Genomic DNA, 20,154 nt, shown 5'->3' with positions numbered 1-20,154 from the left:
ATAAAATCAACATACGGTCCGAGTTGCATTAAGGTTCGTACGTGTGAATGGGACTTTTCTTCCACAGTCAGGACAATTTGAGGGTTAGACGACTTAAATGTATTTTCTAGTCCGTGTGCTGAACTAAAATTTCATTTAGACTAGATGTTACGCATTTTAAATGAGACGATGGTACATTTCCTTAAATCCCCCATTTAAAAAAAAAATCATTTATCATGAGAAACATTTCAGTCGAGTGTCCACAAACTTTTGACTGGCAGTGTATGATAAAATATGACTTAAGAAAATACAGTGCTAATAAAATCCATTGTGGTGCAGGTTTCAGAACGTACTGGAAAGGCGCTATAGCGCTCGGATCCATGACGTAGGTGGACTGTTTCGTCTGTCTGTTGTAAAAGAATTTCATCTTCGAGCTCTTACTGAACGCCATCGTCCACGGGTCTGAAATTAAGACAGGAGAAAAGTTCACATGTACGCCGATACGCCGACTCGCAATGCCGAAAGACGGCGGGACGTTCACGCTCCTCTCACCTCTGACCGTTTTGATGATGTAAAGGCCGCTGGGCAGGAAGTGCCGATCGTCTCGGCCCGTGTAGGACAGCCGCGGCATTCCACCTGAGCTCTTCGTCACCTTCATCTCCAATCTGAGGAACATCGAACCTGCATCACGCGCCGAAGGTTACAGAGGAGCCGAGGACACGACCTCGCAGAGATACTCACCTTACGAAGATCTTGTCCATCTCCTCCAACCGATACACCTCCTTTACGCTGGAAAACGACAGGCTGTTTAGAAACGGACACGCCCGGGCGGTAGACTTTCATTTTAAATATACCAGTAATAATTTATATGTCTGGGTGCTGAACTGAGTACCGTATAGGGTTCATGTCGGGCCGACTGGGTTTCGACACAGCTTTCACAAACTTCTCAGCCATCTGAATCCTAGAACACAGATTTAAAAAAAAATAAATCACAATGAATGCAGAGAATATGAATATTAACATACTGATGTCACTGCAGTTTAAACAAGGGCTTAACTTGTACAGCTAATACAGATGTGGTGGCCTGGGAAAAACCCTTAACGTGGTGAAATTGAAACATTTTCGACCATTTATAGTCTGGAAGAAAATATCTTTCTCTTTTCCAAGTACATCTCAATTCTAAGTAAAGTCCTAGCATTTCAAGGACTGGTTACCTCCAAAAAGGTGCTAAAGAGGAATTTACATTTAAACAAATTCAACATACGGTCAACTATATGGTCAAAAGTATGTGGACCGTCCCCTAACTGTTGACACAAAGTTGGAAGAAAACAGTCGTCTTTGTATGCTGTAGGATTATAATCTCCCTTCACTGTAACTAAAAAGTCCAAAACTCTTCCAGTATAACAATGCTCCTGCGCACACAGCGAGCTCCAGGAAGTCATGGCGTGTCAAGGTTAGAGTCGAAGAACTCGAGTGTCCTGCACAGAGCCCTGACTTCGACCGCACCGAACACCTTTCGGATGAACTGGAACACCGACTGCACCCCAGACCTCCTCGACATCACTGCCTGATCTCACTAATGCTCGTGTGTCTGAATGATCACAAATCCCCACAGCCACGCCCCAAAATCTAGTCTAAAGCCTTCCCAGAAGAGTGGAGCTTATTATACCAGCAAAGGGGGAACAACTCCATATTAATGCCAATGGTTTTGGAAAGGGATGCTTAGCAAGCACATCTGGTTGTGATTGTCAGGCGTCCACATATTTTTGGCCATATAGTGTAGGTATATGTAGGCAGCGTGTAGAAAACCATGCAGTGCTTCCAAAAAGCAAGATTTGAACTGTTTCAACGAATGAATACTGAATAAATACTGGGTATATCTGATGTGAAAACAGACCTCTGGTTGAAGTGCTGCTCTCTCACGTCAGTGCCGTTGAGAACCAGAGCATCCAGGACATGAACGGCGTTGATCCTACGCTGGGCTTTACCCTGCAAACACAACCCCGTCACTGCACGTCTACACACACCATGCAGAAGTGTCAAACCGACGTAAAGGTGGCTCGAAGAAGTAACTAACTTCAGCTTTTGACTTTGTGACTAGACTAGCGAGGTCTAGAAAAGCAAGACTACTGTTTTTAAATAATTATTTATTTATCCTGAACCGTGCACGTCGGCTGATTCGCTCAGTTTAATTTGTAAAGATGTGAACGTACTGGAGCTTTAAAAGTTTTGGTTACTGGACCGTAAATGGATGGACAGAAATCTCCCAGGTTTCCTTAAAAACGTCCTCATTTGTGTTCCGAAGACGAACGAAAGTCTTGCGGGTTTGGAGTGACACGAGGGTGAGTGACGGATGACAGGATTTTCACTTTTGGGTGAACGATCCCTTTAAGATATTTATTGTTGTTGTTATTGTTGTGTGCGCTGAATGCAGCGTCTTCTACGGGCATAAATTTGGTTTGGATTTATTGCAATCAGGGAATTGGAACAAATTTAGGGTACATGGCAACCGTTCATTCGGTATCCGCAATAGGAATTACTTGGCATGATGAAAAGCTTTCCCAGAACACCCCGAGATCTCACCTCTCCCTTCAGCTCCTGCACAATCTCCACACTCAGCAGAGTGTCTCTGGGCAACTCCAGTTTCCAGCCCTCCAGCTTCCTCCAGCGCACGGGGGATTTGCCATCCCATGTGTAGATCTGAGATTTCTACACGCACACACACACACACACACACACGCAGATGTTTCCTTTGCAATTCACTAGGGATGTAACTGAATACGAAGACATTATTCTGAAAGAACAGATAAGCCTCTATCGGGACTGGGGATCCCACAGGATTTTACTTTCAGGATTTAATCATTTCAGTCAGATATGAAGCACACAGGACGAATAAAGACCATGTTTAGTAACATGAACGTGTATCGCAGGGCTGGATGACGCATTCAGCTCATCGCTAGTAACTGCCTGGTAGTAAACTAGGCTAGAAATTTTTTTTGGTTGTGGAAAAAAAAAACAAAAAATAATAACTGTGTGAGCAGGATTTAAATAAATCTGTCCCACGCACATCTCCAGATGAAAGCAATTACTGTAACTGGAAGCAACTGGATGTAGTGATGTAGCTGAGGTTGAGGAACTGCCAGAGGATTTACAGAGCATGCTGACAGTGCTGGCATTTCTACTTCTAGTCTTCCCATGAGCAAAGGGTTCATATTTAAAGCAAAAAAAAAAATTATTATTATTATTATTATTATTTTTCCCCCCAATTTTGGCCATGCTCACTTTGAGTGTAAATCCACATACAGTGGTGCTTGAAAGTTTTCTATATATCTGCATAAATATGAACAACAACAACAAAATATATATATATATATCTATCATCGGATTTTCACACAAGTCCTCAAAGTAGACAATGAGAACACAGTTAAACAAATGAGACAAAAAACTATTATACATGGTCATTTATTTATTGAGGAAAAAGATCGAATATTACATCGAATATATTATAACGAGGTCATAAAGGATCCTAGGGTAACTTCTAAGCAAGGGAAGGCCTCTCTCACATTGGCTAATGTTAATGTTCGTGAGTCCACCATCAGGAAACACTGAACAACAGTGGTGTGCGTGGCAGGCTTGCAAGCAGAAAGCCACAGCTCTCCAAAAAGAACATTGCTGCACATCTGTGGTTTGCTAAAGATCACGAGGACAAGCCAGAAGGCTATTGGAAAAACTGTTTTGTGTACAGAGTGACCAAAATAGAACGTTTTGGTTGAAATGAGAAATGTTCTTGTTGGAGAAAGGAAAACACTGCATTCCAGCATAAGAACCTTATCCTATCTGTGGAACATGGTGGTGGTGGTGGTATCGTAGTGTGGGGCAGTTTTACTGCATCCGCGGCAGGACGACTCGCCATCATTGATGGAACGATGAATTCTGAAGTATTCAAGCGAATTTTAAATGAAAATGTCAGGACATCTGTCTGTGAACTTGATCTCATGAGAAAGTGCAGCAATGCACCAAGACAATGACCAACCAAAGAATGGTTAAAGAAGAATAAACTTAATGAAGCAAGGAGTTCATGTGAGGAAACCCACCAACATCCCAGAGTTGAAGCTGGATAAAATTCCTCCACGTCGATGTGCAGGACTGATCAACAGTTACCGCAAACTTTCAGCTGCAGTTATTACTGCACAGGGATGTCACACCAGATACTGAAAGCAAAGCTTCACATACTTTGGCCTCTCACAGATATGCAACATTGGATCGTTTTCCTCAATAAACAAATGACCAAGTATAATATTTGTTTGTCTCATTTGTTTAATTGGGTTCTCTTTATCCACTTTTAGGACTTTTTAGGAAAATCTGAAGTGCTGAAAATTCTAAAGGCTTCACAAACTTTCAAGCACCACTGTAAGTACAGATACACTATATGGCCGAAAGTGTCTGGACACCGGATTATCACACTCACATGTGGTTCTTCCACTGTACACAAAGCGAGCTCCGTGAAGACATGGTCTGAGAAGGTTGGACTGGAAGAACTTGAGTGTCCTGAACAGAACCCTGACCTCAACCCTACTGAACACCTTTGGGATGAACTGGAACACCGACTGCACCCCAGGCCTCCTCATCATCATCCCAACATCAGTACCTGATCTCACTAATGCTCTTGTGTTTGAATGAGCACACATCCCCACAGCCACGCCCCAAAATCTAGTCTAAAGCCTTCCCATAAAGAGTGGAGCTTATTATAATACATTTGGAATGGGACGGTCAACAAGCACAAATGAGTGTGATGGTCAGGTGTCCACAAACTTTTGACCAGAGGGTATGATGGATTGAGACACGAATATCTGGAGCATTAAACAGACACTGTTACAGATAGCGTCACTGCGTCACAACCTTAATATTTCACACACAATCTCACCCCGAGCCCCAGGAGAAAAATCTGTTCTCCGCCGCCAACGATACACCGGTGGTCCAACACATGCTGCAGTTTCTCCAGAGTTTTGAGGTTGAGGGCCGTGGGCCGTGAGTTAAAGCTGTCGACATCCGATCCCTGAAACACACACAGTTTTCTGCAATCAGGTAGGAGAGCCTGACATCAACATAGTAGCTGTATGTATCGTATTAAATTTAGCGCTGTTACTTGTCTTATAACTTAAAAACACAGAATCCTGCACAATATGCAAATTACAACAAAACAACAGGAGCAAAAAAGGGGAAGTCCTCACTAGCACACAAACGCTAAAAACAGAACGTTTTGGTTTAAATGAGAGTTTGGAGATAGGAAAACGCTACATTCTAGCATAAGGACCTTATCCCATGTGTGAAACATGGTGGTGGTGGTAGTATCGTGGTTTGGGCCTGTTTTGCTGCGTCCGGAACGGCATACTTACCTACTACAGTATATAGTAGGCGATAAGCAGTACGCCAGAGGGGGTTGTATGTCAGAATTCTAAGTATGCGAGAAACAGTAGGTGAGAAATACCCGGATGGCGTACTGCTTCTGGCGAGACTTTGCAGTATGCAACCGGTGGACACTACGCAAGTCAAACAATCCCACAATGCAATGGGACTGGTGTGGACGAGCTCCGTTTGTGTTTATGATGATGTCGATGGTCACATGACAACATAACATGGCAGATGTAGTATGTCTGGGATTGTAGTCATAATACACGCACGTACGGATTAGCACGCACTGTCATGGTATGCGATTTCGGACGCAGCCCATGACTACACGCACGCAGCCACGCAGCCCACTCAGTTTTACTACAGGTAAACAAACCCTTTTTTTCGATATTCAGTTCTGGTTTTCATCCCAAAATCTCCTTGATAATGATTAAGGCCTGGATTTTTAAAAACGTATTCATTCCAGAGCATCTCTACACACATCATATAGGAGAAAACATTAGGAAAAATATATCCTCCAAGAACCTGTTGGTATAAAGAAGAAAAATAACGGTGCACACTAACATTTACGAGATCGTAGAACTTGGATTTGGGGTCTAAGGAAGAAGGTGCTACTCTGACTTGATCGGGAATCTGCAAATAGACAGAGAAAACGTGTCAAGTTCGTGAAACTGCGACAGTCTCATACAATTTCAGAGAAGCATTATATAACTTTTATTATTTAATGCTATGAGATACGCATCGTGACTCGGATGAATGAAATGCTTTAAACACTGAGAGTAGTTCATTTAAAACTAACTTCGAGTTTTGACCCAGTTGTAAGTGTGTGTGTGTGTGTGTGTTCATAATTCCATACCCCCCATAATCTGAGACACTCCTTGCGGATATCAGCCTGCCTTGGCTCGGACAGCGTCCTATTCAGAGGAAATAAATCCCAGGTGAAACAAAATATGTAGACGCAGGAGAAAGTCAGTGTGGAACCCCCACCCAAAAAAAAAAAAAAAAACCACAGTAATGAATAAAAGGTGACTTACGAGTCTCTGACATAGGCATGGATTTTAGCAAGAGCTTTGATCTGCACAGAACAATGACTGAAAGACAGAAACAAAGAGAAAACCCAATGAGCCATGAGGTGTATGTGTATATTAGTGTAGGTGGCTATCTGAGGTACACATGCATACATGCAGGATGTCCTACCGCTCATTGGAGTCCACCATGTGCTGGTAGAAATCTGTGTCTCCTTTGATGATCTCCAGAGGCACCACATCTGTGACGTCCCTGTCCGATTGCCTGAGGTGATTCAGCTTCAGGTTCACCTTGAACAGGTAATCCCTGACTGCATCAGAGCCTGGCTTCAGACTCTTACACACCACGTACCTATACACACACACACACATACACACACACACACACACACACACGCACACACACACAGGCTGTTACGACATACGTCATGATATTATCTAGTCTAATCTATATTACCTAATTTACGACCTAATAAAAGCATGTAATTTACAGCATATTTCATTTTCATTAACAATTTTTTAAATATATATGAATTTTCGAATGACATTAGAAAAACAACACTACTATGGGCAAACAAACAAACAAACAAACAAACAAATAGTACTGTGTGTAAATAAATAAAACCATTACAATGGGTAAATAAATAAAAGCATCATTAGGGGCAAATAAATAAATAAATAAATAAAAAACTTTGAGGAAATAATTACAATAATAAATAAAAAAAAAACATTAGTACGGGTGAATACATTAAAAATACTACTAAATAAAAGACATAAATAATATTACTATGAGTGAATAGAAATTAAAAACACTACTAACTAACTAACCAAATAAATAAATAAATAAATAAATAAATAGTACTGTGTGTAAATAAATAAAAAATATTACTATGGGTAAATAAATAAAAAACATTGCTAAATAAATAAACAGTACGATGTGTAAACAAATACACACACACACACACACACAAATAAATAAATAGTACTATGTATAGATAAATAAACATTATTATGGGAAAACATAAAACATTGTTAAATAAATAAAGAAATAATATGGGTGAATACATTAAAACACTACTAACTAACTAACCAACTAGCTAAATAAATAAAAATAGTACTATGTGTAAATAAATAAACATTACTATGGATAAAGAAATAAAAGCATTATCATGGGCAAATAAATAAAAACACTGCTAAATAAATAAATACTACGGGTGAATAATTAAAAAAACATTATGATGTGTGAACACATTAAACATACGACTAAATAAATACAGAAAATAAATAAATAAATCTTACTATGGACGAATAGATAAAAACAAACCCGACACTATGATAAAAAGATGAGGTGACCCCTTTGTTATTTTCGTCGCTTAGGGAAACGACACCCACAGACCTCTCGGAGTTGGCGGGTCTGCTGGTGACCGGTTTGAAGAGCGACACTCTCTCGAAGCAGAGATACAGCAGATAGATCAGACCCACGCTGAAGGGCGTGAACAGGTCAAACGTCTTACACACAAAGTGGCCTCCTGGAAACAAAGATAACCAACACACACATACAGTGGACAACATGAGCAGCAGCAACACAAAGGCGTTTTCCGAATGAACATCAGAGACACACAAAGAAATTCCACGGGAGGGAAAAAATGACAACGTATAACAAAGAGCGGCACCTGTTCGGACGACGGATAAGGCTGTGAGTAACTGGCAGAGCAGAAGCTGCTTGCTCAGGATCTCCTGCAGGTTCTCCTGCCCCTCCACTGAGAAACCCTGCGTTATTAAACACACCACTACTCACATTTCATCCAAAGCTCCATAATGCACACTATAATCACCACCATCATCAAACATCTCCACTAATCAGACACAAGTCAATCAACTCACGCCATCAGCCATGAGGAAGTGAAGGCCTCGCTTTTCTGTGCTCTCCAGGACGAAGTTGCGAAACGCACTAATGTTCTCAGGACGTGTGATGTCACCATCACCGTCAATCCCACCTTCACCTGTATCACAGCGTCGGGTCAGGACAAAGAAATAACGCATCTTTCAGATATCCGGACATGTTTTAAAGGTCGTTTTCAGTCATGTTAACGTTTAATCCGACACGGTGTGTGTGAAAAACGGAAAACCTCACCGTAGTAAGGTTCGAAGAGTTCACTGGGGGCGGAGTAGAAGTCCTCCAGTTTAAAATCATTGGATCCTTTCAGAGTCATGCCGAAGCCTTTCGCGTGCCAACGTTTCCGCCACAGGACGTACTCTGAGAATCCTCCAGGCCCGGCGCACACATCCCCAAAATAAAGCAGCTCGCCCTCCCTATCACGGAATACGGGCTTCTACGTATGCACACGCACGCACGCACACACAAACACAAACAACAGGCATCGTTTATCAATCTTTTAGTAAATTATAATAGTAAATCACCAGGTGTATGCATGGCACAGCTGATTTGCATTCAGCGACGCCCACAAAACACCATAAAAGGTAAAGCCCACAGAGCTGAAATGACAAGCGATAAGAAGATAAAAATATTTTCGAGGTAGAAATGAGTCAAAGTTATCTGACTCACAATCGGTCACTTATCATCAGTTACCTAACGCTAGCTCTAATAACTCGAAAAAAGTATTAAAAGACGATGCTACAGCAAACAGATCTGGCTGATACACCACACCGTCTGACCCCGCCCTCCTTTTATACCGTCGCATTCTTTACCGAACGGTCCGATTTGTCATCGTTTTACGGATTAATTTACGGCTCGCGTCCGTTTATTTTTTCACATTTCTTTAAATGAATGCCACTGATATACAATGACGGAGTTCCACGAAATCGTCTCGAAATTTCTGCCTCCCATTGAAATACATAAAAGCGCATGAACTCGTTGCGATTTAAACGATCCGAAGCCGATCAGTCGAGGTTTACGCTAGTTAGTCTTCTCGTGTAAATTTATACGCACTCGGTAGCATGAGTAGGATACGAACGTTTTTGTTTTTTTTTTTGTTTTTTTTTTTACAGAATTTCCACGAATACCAAATCGCTTGTGCGAATGCTTGCACGAAGGATTCTTAAATCAATCAATTTACAAACGATAAATATACAGCCTGGGTATATACTATATACTGTGTATTTACACTGTGGGCTCTTAGTAGGGATGCTCCGATCAGGATTTTTGCAGCCGATACGATTACCGATTTCTTGTCATGATGATCAGCCGATCCCGATCCTTCAAGCTTTATATAAATGATACGCAAGCTCTCTGTTAACCTTTTTATTTATTTTTTTTGGCAGATAAAGTAATGCCACTGATGTTGCCTTGGTTATATTATTTACAGTAATGTTGTAGATTGTAGTTTTAATTGAGAATCAAATAAATAAGCGCAACAAATATCCGTGTCAAAAACGCACGGCAAATGGCGGATCTTTCCTTGCTTCTTAAGACCTCGTGTTAATTCCACACTGGTGATGACATGACTGCGGCGTTAAAGTTTTACGTGCTCAAATTGCGATCGGTTCGTGAGATCGGCCAAATTTTGAGATCCGCAGGACTTGATTATCGGCCGATACCGATTGGCGGCCGATCGATCGGAGCACCCTTAGCTCTTAAGTAGGAAAGATATTTCAGGTTTGTACCCCTTGGGAGTCCTTCGGATTGGTAAACATGTAGTCAAAGACATGGTCCATGTTTGCCATCTTCATCGCAGCTCTGAGAGATGGAGAGAGAGAGAGAGAGAGAGAAAGTTTAAAATTTCAAGCAACAGCCATTTTAAAGGTTTGTGAATGTTCTCTCTATCACAAGTTTGAATCCTGATGATGCTTTAAAAACAGTTGTGAAGAGCGCATAATGTAATGGCACCTTATAAATATATTCGCACACACACCTAGCACCAAACGGCACGCTCTGTCCAGCATGATTTAGTGCCATTTCACCGTTACAACAACATACAAATGCTCATATTAATGATTTGGAACTCAAGTTCAAAAGTAAGTTTAAGATCCCGACTTCTACTCCTAATGCCAGTCTATTGAAACAGTAATGTTTCTATACTTTAATTTTCAATAATCTTTTGAAAACATTGTCATGAAATATAATAATGAACAATGTACACTGTGGCCAAAAGTTTGTGGACACCTGACCATCGCTCCCCATGTGTCCTTGTTGAAGGATCTTATCCCTGCTTTGCTGTTATAATAAGCTCCACACTTCTTCTAGGAAGGCTTTAGACTAGATTTTGGGGCGTGGTTGTGGGGATTTGTGCTCATTCACAAGACACAAGAGCATTAGTGAGATCAGATACTAATGTTGGGATGGTGAGGAGGTCTGGGGTGCAGTCGGTGTTCCAGTTCATCCCAAAGGTGTTCAGTAGGGTTGAGATAAGGGATCTGTGCAGGACACTCGAGTTCTTCGACTCCAACCTTAACAAACCATGTCTTCATGGAGCTCGCCGTCATGCTGGTGTCCACAAACTTTTGTCCATATAGTATATGATTTACAGCCCTTATGTAGTGGCTGTTTAGAATAGTATTCATAAATAAAGGTTTTGTTTTCTAGACGTCATCTCTGCTTTATCGGAGTGATTTTTCCTGACGTCGATAAGTCAGTGGAACGTCTAGATCAGTGTATACTGGGTGTATGTGTGTGTGTGAAGTTATTAACAGGATATCAAATCCTCTCTGTATGTTACCTGTTGAGGAAGAAAACTCCTCGTATCGTTTCGTACGGGTTGGACCGCGTACGAGCTCGCCTCATTTCTTCACCCTCCAGGGCATCGAACACACTCTGACACACACACACACACACACACACACACACACACGGCTTTAATGACAAATCAGCGTCTTTATCCAAGAGCCAGTGCTACTTCACTGAAGGACTAAAACCATCACTGACGCATGAACATTCACTGCAGCGTTACGAATACACTCTAACGGGATGCAACGATTGAAAAGAAAAATACCGGGCTGATAACATACCGTATGAACACCTTCACAATGACCTGCTCTCGGAAACACAAAACACTGTCCCTCACACCCCAACCGACTAACCGAGCATCACGTGAAACGTGTGCAATTTCACCTTGCAGCGTAGCAGCAGGTGTAGTAGCTCCTCTGAACAGAACTCGGTCTCGTCGTCAATCTTCAGTTTCCTCTGCAAACACACACATACACACACACACGTACATCACAAGTCAATGTTAACGCACATATCTAAAACACTAAACACGGACAAGACAAACATTCAGACGCAGATTTTTTTTTTTTTTAACAATCCTAGTATTTTAACACTTCCACAGAAGGCTGTTTGAGATTTTTGCGTTATTTCTTCACCCACAGTCGATGAAATGAAGCTACGCTAACCGAATTCGTTTAGGCGACCTGGGGTCCACATATCGGCCCGTCTTCTTCGGGTCATCTTCATTCAGGAAACCTTTTGTTTATTTAAGACCATCGAGCATGCAGTGATGTCGAATTCCAAACAAATGCCTTCCTATTCACTGTACACGGGTGCGTCTCAAAAAATTCGAATACCGTGGGGGAAAAGTTCATTATTTCGCGTGATTTAATTCAAAAAGTGGGACTTTCATGTAATCTAGATCCGTTACAAGTAAAGCGAAATATCTGGAGCATTGGTTTTGTTTTAAGCTCGATGATTACGGCTTACGGCTCACGGAAATCAAAAATGCAGCGTCTGAAAATATTCGAATAAAGAATTTATAATACAGAAATGTCGACCTTGTGAAAAGTGTGTTAATTTATGCGCTCGATACTCGGTCGGGGTTTTGATCCTTTTGCAGGAATTACCGCATCGATGCGGCGTGGCATGGAGGCGATCAGCCTGCGGCACTGCTGAGCTGTTTGTTCTGGAAGCCCAGGTTGCTTCGATAGCGGCCTTCAGCTCGTCGGTATTGTTGGGGCTGGTGTCTTTCATAGAAAAAAAAAGGCTTGAAATTTTTTGGATCTAGAATACATGAAAGTTCCACTTTTTCAATTAAATTAACGGGAAAAAAAAAAGTACTTTTCCCCACGATATTCTAATTTTTTGAGATGCACCGGTATGCACACTATGGTGCAGTAGAACCGACATAGAGTACTACATGCCATTCCCATGGAACACTTTTTTTTTTTGTTTAGATTCAGAAGTGGGAAAAACTCCAATAAGTTTTAAGTTAGCGTCTTGGGAAAAACCGCTTGGATGGAATGGAACTTAAATAAATTGACGCGTGATATTTTGGATTTTCCCCCTTTTTCTCCGCAGCAAATTCCCCATCTACCAGCCAGCCCTCTGCTATCATACAACAGCTACCAACCTGGGAGGGAGAAAGCGAACACCTGCTCCCTCCAAAACCCGTGAAGCCAGCGGCCATATCTTTCCCAACTCACGTCGCATCACATGGCCACGTAACACGCTTTGAGGAAAGCGCTATCTGCCTTCTTCCACATACACGAGCTCACACATGCCCACAAATGGCTTGGCTCGCTGTGATTGACAGGCGAGTGAGAGTAACACCACTCCTCCCACCCTGAGAACACGGCCGATTCTGCTCCCTAGTCTCCCGGCCAAGAATGACTGTATCTTGGTCGAGGTTTTACCTGGTGATTTCCTGACGATACGGAGAAATATAATCTCTTTGAACTTCTTTAAAGTGGTTTACTAAGTGACGCAAGCCTCACTGAGACCGAAAACAATAGGAAATCTGATGTTACTGTTTTTAAAACATCGCGTACACTACAGTAACGGATGTTAACCGGTCGAACATTGCTTTTGCCTTTGAATATTATGAAAATCTGAATAGCACGGAGATGGTAAAATTTGTAGTTTACGCTACAATACCTCGCCTATAGTCATCCAGTCCCTCAGCTCTTCTGAGTCTGGCATTTCTGTAGTACATTCTGGGAACCAGGACACTTCTTCAAAAGCAGTAGGCTGAGAGAGAGACAGACACAGACACAAATTAATGTAAAGTATTACACAAAAACACATCTGGCATATTGGATATGAAGGGTAAGTGTAAATGTAATCGCGTAACAGAGAAAGCGGGAACATCGTGCGCACCTCGGCTTCATCCTTCCATTCGACGTTGAGATCTCCCTCAAAGCCCTGGAGCGTCAGGCCGAGACCTCTCCTCCCGCGTTGCGTAGACGTCTCCACGATCTCTTTCCGGCCCTGACCGAACTTTCCCAATCCTTCACCTTCTTTAAAACCCATTTTGGCCTGGAAACAAGAGACGAGACTTCTTATAACGTGCAGACATTATTTACCGTCCGTTGTGCTACATGGCTTTAACGTTATGCTAAATAAATAAATAAATAAATAAATAAATAAATAAATAAATGCTGTGTGTATTACCATGAGCTTCTGAGAGACACTGTTGTACATAGAGAAGTTGTTGGAGCTCTGTGAAGCTTCACTGCTTGAGGCATTTTGGGATGCTGATGGTTTGGAGAAACTTGGTCTTTGATCTTCAGTATCACTGAGACTCTCGCTCTGACTGGAATCTGCGAGAAACACACAAGCTCCTGTAAAATCAGCGGTTCGCAACTAGGCGCACGCCGGTACTACCGGTGCCCTCGAGACATACGGTCGGGTCCGTAAGTGTTTGAACAGCGACACGATTTTCGTAGTTTCGCCGCTGTACACCACGGCAACGGATCTGAAATGAAGCAATCAAGATGTGATTGAAGTGTGGACTTTCAGCTCTAAGTCGAGGGTTTGTTTGTTTTTTTTCATCAAGGTTTCTATTAGCATTTTTCAAATTAAACATACACCACCAACCAAACAAATAGAACAAACCCCCCCACCCCCCACCCAGTGCCAGACATAGAACATACATATTACATGTTATAAAGCCACGCCACCATCGAAAAGAAGAGAGCAAAAGAAATAAAATGATAGATAATGATCACGTAATACTGTCAGCATCCATGTCTCTGACAAAGAACAGAAAAGAGTAACAATTCCTAATAAAACCTGTTTGGTCCGGCGATATAACGGATGGAAGAACCCACTCCAAGCGACGTGCCAAAGTTTTAGCAAGGATTTTAACATCTGTATTTAGTAAAGAAATTGGACAGCAAGAGCTGCACTCAAGAGGGCTCTTGTCTTTCTTAAGGAGTAAGGCGATAACTGCTTCACGCATAGTAGATGGCAGGGCTCTCAAGGAGAACGACTCCCTGAAAACCGACAATAACAAGTAAGGTACTTCACCGCTTTATTTCCTTGCTGAGTGAAATTAAGGCTTTTAAGGAGGCAAAGGGGGGAGGACACTAAATTGTCGTCTGATGCCGGATGGCGGATTGAATTTTGGCTGATGTGACAGAGAAACTGAATCAGCTCGATCTTCATTTACAAGGTAAAGACAAAACCATATGTGATACGATCAGTGCTGTGAAGGCGTTTAAAGCAAAACTGTCATTTTACCTTCATCAATTGAAAAACAAAAGATTGCAACACTTCCCCCTCATTGGGAAAGATGTTAGAAAGTTTTGGACGTACTCAAGTATTGTGACCTCTTGTCCAGGCTTGGGCAGGAATTTGAGGAAAGGTTCTGTGATTTTGACAATCTTGAGCCATGTGTGGCATTCATTGCCAACCCTTTCATGCTTTCACGGAGATAGACATCGATCACATTTCAAAGCAGATGGCTGAACTGTTCAATGTCAATGCTGTAGAGATGGAGGTTATTAATCTCCAAAATCATATCCAGCTGAAATCTCAGCAACATTCACAACATTTCTGGAGTCTGGTAGACCCAGAAAACGATAAGAACGTTCACCACCTGCCCTCAAAGCATCTGCTTTATTTGGATCTACATACCTTTGTGAAGCAGCGTTTTCTGATATGAATGTGATCAAATCTAAATTCAGAACAAGACTGACAGATGAACATTTAAATGATTGCATGAGAGTGAACCTAAGTGCATACACACCAGCATATACCTCTCTTGTGGAATCAATGCAGTGTCAATCAGCTCATTAACTGTAAATAAGAGTGAATGTACTTCATGTCATACTTATGGCCCATCATGCACTTTTCTTATTTACCATGCACTCTCATTCATGTGGTATATATTTTAGTTCAGAATGCAGGCCAACATTTGAAATGCTACTGCTGTTTATATTCCAGTTTAATTTAGATTGGTCTTTCGTTAACGTATATACGTAAACAACCGTATAGTTATGTGTAGACAACTATAACAAAGCGTGCTGTTTTCCATAAAGAACTGTATTCTCTGATTCTGTCTTCTTCTCTGACTCCTACACGTGTATATCAGTTTGTTAATTTGAGAGTTATGATCCATTATGTGAAAGATTGTAAGTATTGTATAACAGTGACTACGTTTACATGGACGGCAGTAATCTAATTATTGACCTTACTCTGAGTGAGGTAATAATGTGATTAAGGTGTTTACATGAGTCGCTTTTAGAATACTCCTGTCATGTACCCGTTTTACATGTTACAGAACATAATTAGATTAACGGCACACGTCATTACGTCCCCGCGCCACGCCATCCGACGTCCCTCCAGTATTTCACGTATCAACATACAGGTCGTCTTCGTTATGGTACCGTATACAGTTCTGGGTGTTTTTATTTAATTTTTTTACGAACGCTTTAAGTGCAGTTAATTATTTGTCATGCTGGACGTGTAAATAGACGACTGCTTGAAGCCGTGGGCTGCGACACAAACTTTTCCCCACTACAGGCCTATAGTAGGCAAGTACGCGGTTTGGGGCGCAGCCGTGCTCTCTTGTTCACCGTAAAATGTTGAGCACTGCCCTGTGTGTGATCGTGTCCTGTCGCAAAACGCGGTGAAAACTCTCACACGACGTTCATAATGTAAAACGGGAACATGACAGGAGTATTCTAAAAGCGACTCATGTAAACACCTTAATCACATTATTATCTTACTCAGATTAAGCTCAATAATTAGATTACTGCTGTCCATGTAAACGTAGTCATTGAGGGCCGCCCTGGTCTTATCGACACTCGCGGTATAATCCGGAAAGATAGCGATCGTCTCACCGTTACGCCGGAGCGGCGCTCGAGAGCGCGCCCGGCTCAGTACCTCGACGCAGTCCTGGTAGTAGTGGAGTTTGGCCATGATGGCGCGTGGTTTCCCATCCTTCCTCACAGGACCCAGGCTTCTATGAGAGCGGTCCACAAGCACATCTCTATCCAGCTGTAGTATTTCTCTCAGTAGTTCCGAGACCGATATCGTAGAGCTGGATCCATTTGTTTCCGCCGCCCTCAGAATTCTGATATTACATCTCCTCAGTCTCCCCTCCACGTCCTCACACTTACTTCTCAGTCCAGTCACCTCTACTGCCAGGTCATTCACCATAGTCTGTAAGACTGCCACTTCGTCCGACCAGCTCGTTAGCCCACCTTCCACCTCTTTAATTGCGGCTTTCATCCGGTCGATTTCGGAGTGAATTGCGGCCGTATTGTTCCGTATTTCCGCTTTCACCGCTTGCAACTCGTTCTTAAGAAAGTAGAAACCTTCAGCAAATGCACTTTGCAGCTCAGTTTTTATCACCGCGGCAATGTCGGCCCTTAGTGAAAGCAGGATATCCGTCTTCAAGGTTTCAGCGTCCATCTCTTGGCTGTTCTGCCGGGGCGGGGGCTCCGAGCCCGGAGAGGCAGCAGAACTCGCGGACGAGGCGGTGCTGGGCCTAGATTTGGTTGACTTGCTGAATTTATATTTCCGCAAATTTGCCGCCATCTTCACGCAAATATATGTACATTTAACTTAAGAAAATATGCTCAAAACAGGGTTTGCTAGCATTTAACTATGAAAAACACAACTTTTTATCAGCTTTTTATCAGCACTCAGTTCAAAACCCTGCATCTCTGATGGTACGGGGGTGTATTAGGGCCTACAGAACAGGCAGCTTGCACATCTGGAAAGGAATCATCAATGCCGAAAGGTATACACAGGTTTTAGAGCGACATCTGCTTCCATCCAGCGCAATCTAAAACTTTAAGAATTGGGGTTGTAAAAGGTGCGCGTCTTGTGTCTGGCGACAGACCGTGTCATCACAATGATGTCATCTTTCATTCTGAACAAATATTAGACCCACCGTGGCTTGTGGTTCTCTGCGATGATTCTTCATCTTCGTCAGAGCTGGCCTCCTCCCGTTTGGCCTTCTTCCACTTTGGTGCCTCATCTGGTGCATCCAGACTCCTCTTCATCATGGCTGCGGGTGAACTCCTGCACAAACACCAATCAGACCACATGCATATCTTCATACTAGTGCCTAATTCCCACAACCTGCTGCTAACTTGCCACTGTGTGCATCAATCACAGATAAAACGGCAACGGCAGTGGTTACCAGACCTCGAAAAAAGTACCTAAAAATAACCGAGCTGGGTGTTACAACAATAGAATACTGATCATGTCATAAATTACATCACAGCACACGTTTCTTCTTCGTATTAAATGTTTAATTGATTTCCTTTTCAGTGTTGTGAGTGTCGCACTACTGTTTTCATACTTAACAAACCTACATATCATGAGATTGTTCCCGATCATCCACGAGAACTCCTTCGATGCAGAACCAAAAGTCCAGAGAGTGGAGTCAGACCTGATCCAGCTGCTCGTACCTGGGTGGAGTCGAACGGGGTGTGGGGACAACTCCGTGTGTTTCAGGCTGGATAATTTAGGATTATAGCAGGCGACGGATCAGGTTCAGCCCCATCGCTCGGACTTTTGGTTCTGCACCGAGGACCATCTCTAAATCATGCAACTCTACATATAGATATACGTACACTATATGGCCAAAAGTATGTGGACACCCTTCTAAATGATCACGTTCATGTGTTTCAGCCACACTCATTGCTGACAGAGTGGTCTCTGAAGCACGTTCTCTGGAGTGATGAATCGTGCGTCACTATCTGGACGTCTGATGGACGACTCTTGAGTGTGGATGATACCAAGAGAACGCATAAATAAACCGAAACACATCATGTTTGGTGGAGGAGGGATAATGATATGGAGGGAATTTTGGGGGGTTTAATCTAAACCCCGTTAGTTTCAGTTAAAGGGAAATGTTAACGTTAACGCTACAGCACATTTCACAAAGACATTTTAGACAACCGTATGGTTCCGACTCTGTGCCTACAGTTTGAGGAAGGCTCTTTCCCGTCCCCTGACCTCGACGCCACTGAACACCTTCGGGATGAACCGGAATGTCGATTTCAAGCCAGGCCTCCGAATCCCGAGGTCACTAATGCTCTCGTGTCTGAATGAGCACAAATCCCCACAGCTATGCTCCAAAATCTATTGGAAAACCTTGGAAGAAGAGCGGACGTTATTACAGACGCAAAGGGGCAGTGGTGGGTCAGTGGTTAAAGGTTCTGTGTTACTCATCAGAAGGTCAAGCCCCAGCACTGCCCAGCTACCACTGTCGAGCCCTTGAGCAAGGCCCTTAACCCTCAATTGCTCAGTTTTACAAATGCCATAAATGTAAATTTAACGCCCAGGGTTTGGGAACAAGATGTCCGACAACCTCATATAGATGTGATGGTTAGGTGTTTACATAGTTTTGGCCATACAGTGTAGATTATGCACTGAATATGGAGCATTAGGCTTCAAAGCCCATTTTAAGTAACGTAGATCAAATTCAATGGATGCAATTAGTAGTTAAAATGCATTTTTAAGCAGTCCAGCACAGTACAAACCTGATGTAAAAGTTTTCACATTACACACGAGATGCTTTAGGAACTCACCTTTTCAACTTAATGGTGATCTTGAGGTTGGCTGAATTGTTTTCTGGCTAACTGAGACAAGTCATGCCAGAGTCAGATCATCTTCAACTTCTCGGGTGTTTTCAATCCTGGCCAGGGTTTCCGATCTCTTCTTCTTTAGTCCGATCTCCTTCTCCTCTTCGATCAGGAAAACAAAACTAAAGTCAGAGTGCCTGCTTGTGATTAAGTTTCTGTTTCAATTTCAACTAAATCCATTAGGAAACATTAAGTGACCAAAGTGTTTCTTAACACGAAATTACCCTGTTTCTGGCCAGATCTGGGTTTTTATGAGAAAATGCTAAGTAAATGAACTCTTTCGTAATACAGATTTGATTAAAATGCAAATGCTCAACTACTTCAGGAAGAGAGTTAAATAAAGGCTAGCTTGCTAAGCTAAAATGTCAGCAAACTTCCCTCCCGTCAGCGTTTTAATGACAAATAAAGTACGACAGCAGTCGAAATACACAACGCATCGTAAACAGTTTCGGAACATCATATACAACTGGAACAACTTTGTGATAATGATAACAACAACAACAACATTTTTACAACGTCAATGAATCTACGTGCTAAACCCGCGTTTCAACTTTCATCGGAGGGCCTTGAAGTATCAGCGGCGCATGATAGTGACGTTTTAGGCATCCAAACAAGTGCCTGAATTGATCGATAACGATTTTTTTTTAAAAATACCTTCTTTTTTCTTCTTCTTCTTCTTCTTTTATTGTTTGCGTGTTTGGTCGGGGTTTATTAAGATTTATTTAACTCATAAGCTTTTAATTAATACTTTACTATTGCTAAAATGCGCTTCATCATTACAGCTAGCTGCTTCTTCAAGAAGGAAAATAAATAAAGGGCAGTGTAAATCAAGTACAGTGTCTGTTTACAGATATATAAAAGTTATTTTTCAGTGTTTAGGCTTTAAAGTAGAGTTTCATTCAACTCTGGCCTATTCATTAAACCTTCCTGACACTTCAGTTGGTTGTTGATTTTCTCTGAAGTTGGC

General features: G+C 42.1%; 1 protein-coding gene across 1 annotated transcript in view; it reads right to left on the bottom strand.

Annotated features, from left to right (window-relative positions):
- The window catches only part of cmtr1 (cap methyltransferase 1), a 30,265-nt gene extending 10,507 nt beyond the window's left edge, over positions 1–19,758 (bottom strand). The window contains exons 1-24 of the mRNA XM_053643211.1: positions 19,412–19,758; positions 19,134–19,289; positions 17,486–17,616; positions 13,753–13,901; positions 13,459–13,617; positions 13,237–13,329; positions 11,482–11,553; positions 11,090–11,184; positions 10,038–10,110; positions 8,548–8,746; positions 8,298–8,416; positions 8,087–8,183; positions 7,810–7,942; positions 6,586–6,765; positions 6,423–6,479; positions 6,245–6,302; positions 5,953–6,021; positions 4,904–5,035; positions 2,563–2,688; positions 1,877–1,968; positions 872–940; positions 721–768; positions 532–644; positions 333–441 (exon numbers count right to left, since the gene is read on the bottom strand). Of these exons, the coding sequence (XP_053499186.1) occupies positions 333–441; positions 532–644; positions 721–768; positions 872–940; positions 1,877–1,968; positions 2,563–2,688; positions 4,904–5,035; positions 5,953–6,021; positions 6,245–6,302; positions 6,423–6,479; positions 6,586–6,765; positions 7,810–7,942; positions 8,087–8,183; positions 8,298–8,416; positions 8,548–8,746; positions 10,038–10,110; positions 11,090–11,184; positions 11,482–11,553; positions 13,237–13,329; positions 13,459–13,617; positions 13,753–13,901; positions 17,486–17,600 (2,357 nt within the window). The 5' untranslated portion in view covers positions 17,601–17,616; positions 19,134–19,289; positions 19,412–19,758. The remainder of the gene's footprint in view (positions 1–332; positions 442–531; positions 645–720; positions 769–871; positions 941–1,876; positions 1,969–2,562; positions 2,689–4,903; positions 5,036–5,952; positions 6,022–6,244; positions 6,303–6,422; positions 6,480–6,585; positions 6,766–7,809; positions 7,943–8,086; positions 8,184–8,297; positions 8,417–8,547; positions 8,747–10,037; positions 10,111–11,089; positions 11,185–11,481; positions 11,554–13,236; positions 13,330–13,458; positions 13,618–13,752; positions 13,902–17,485; positions 17,617–19,133; positions 19,290–19,411) is intronic.
- Between the last annotated feature and the right edge of the window lie 396 nt (positions 19,759–20,154).

Source organism: Ictalurus furcatus, chromosome 15, assembly GCF_023375685.1.
Source record: "Ictalurus furcatus strain D&B chromosome 15, Billie_1.0, whole genome shotgun sequence".
NCBI classification, from domain to species: domain Eukaryota; kingdom Metazoa; phylum Chordata; class Actinopteri; order Siluriformes; family Ictaluridae; genus Ictalurus; species Ictalurus furcatus.
Note: the sequence above shows the minus strand (reverse complement) of the source record. Positions and strands in the feature narration are given on the sequence as shown.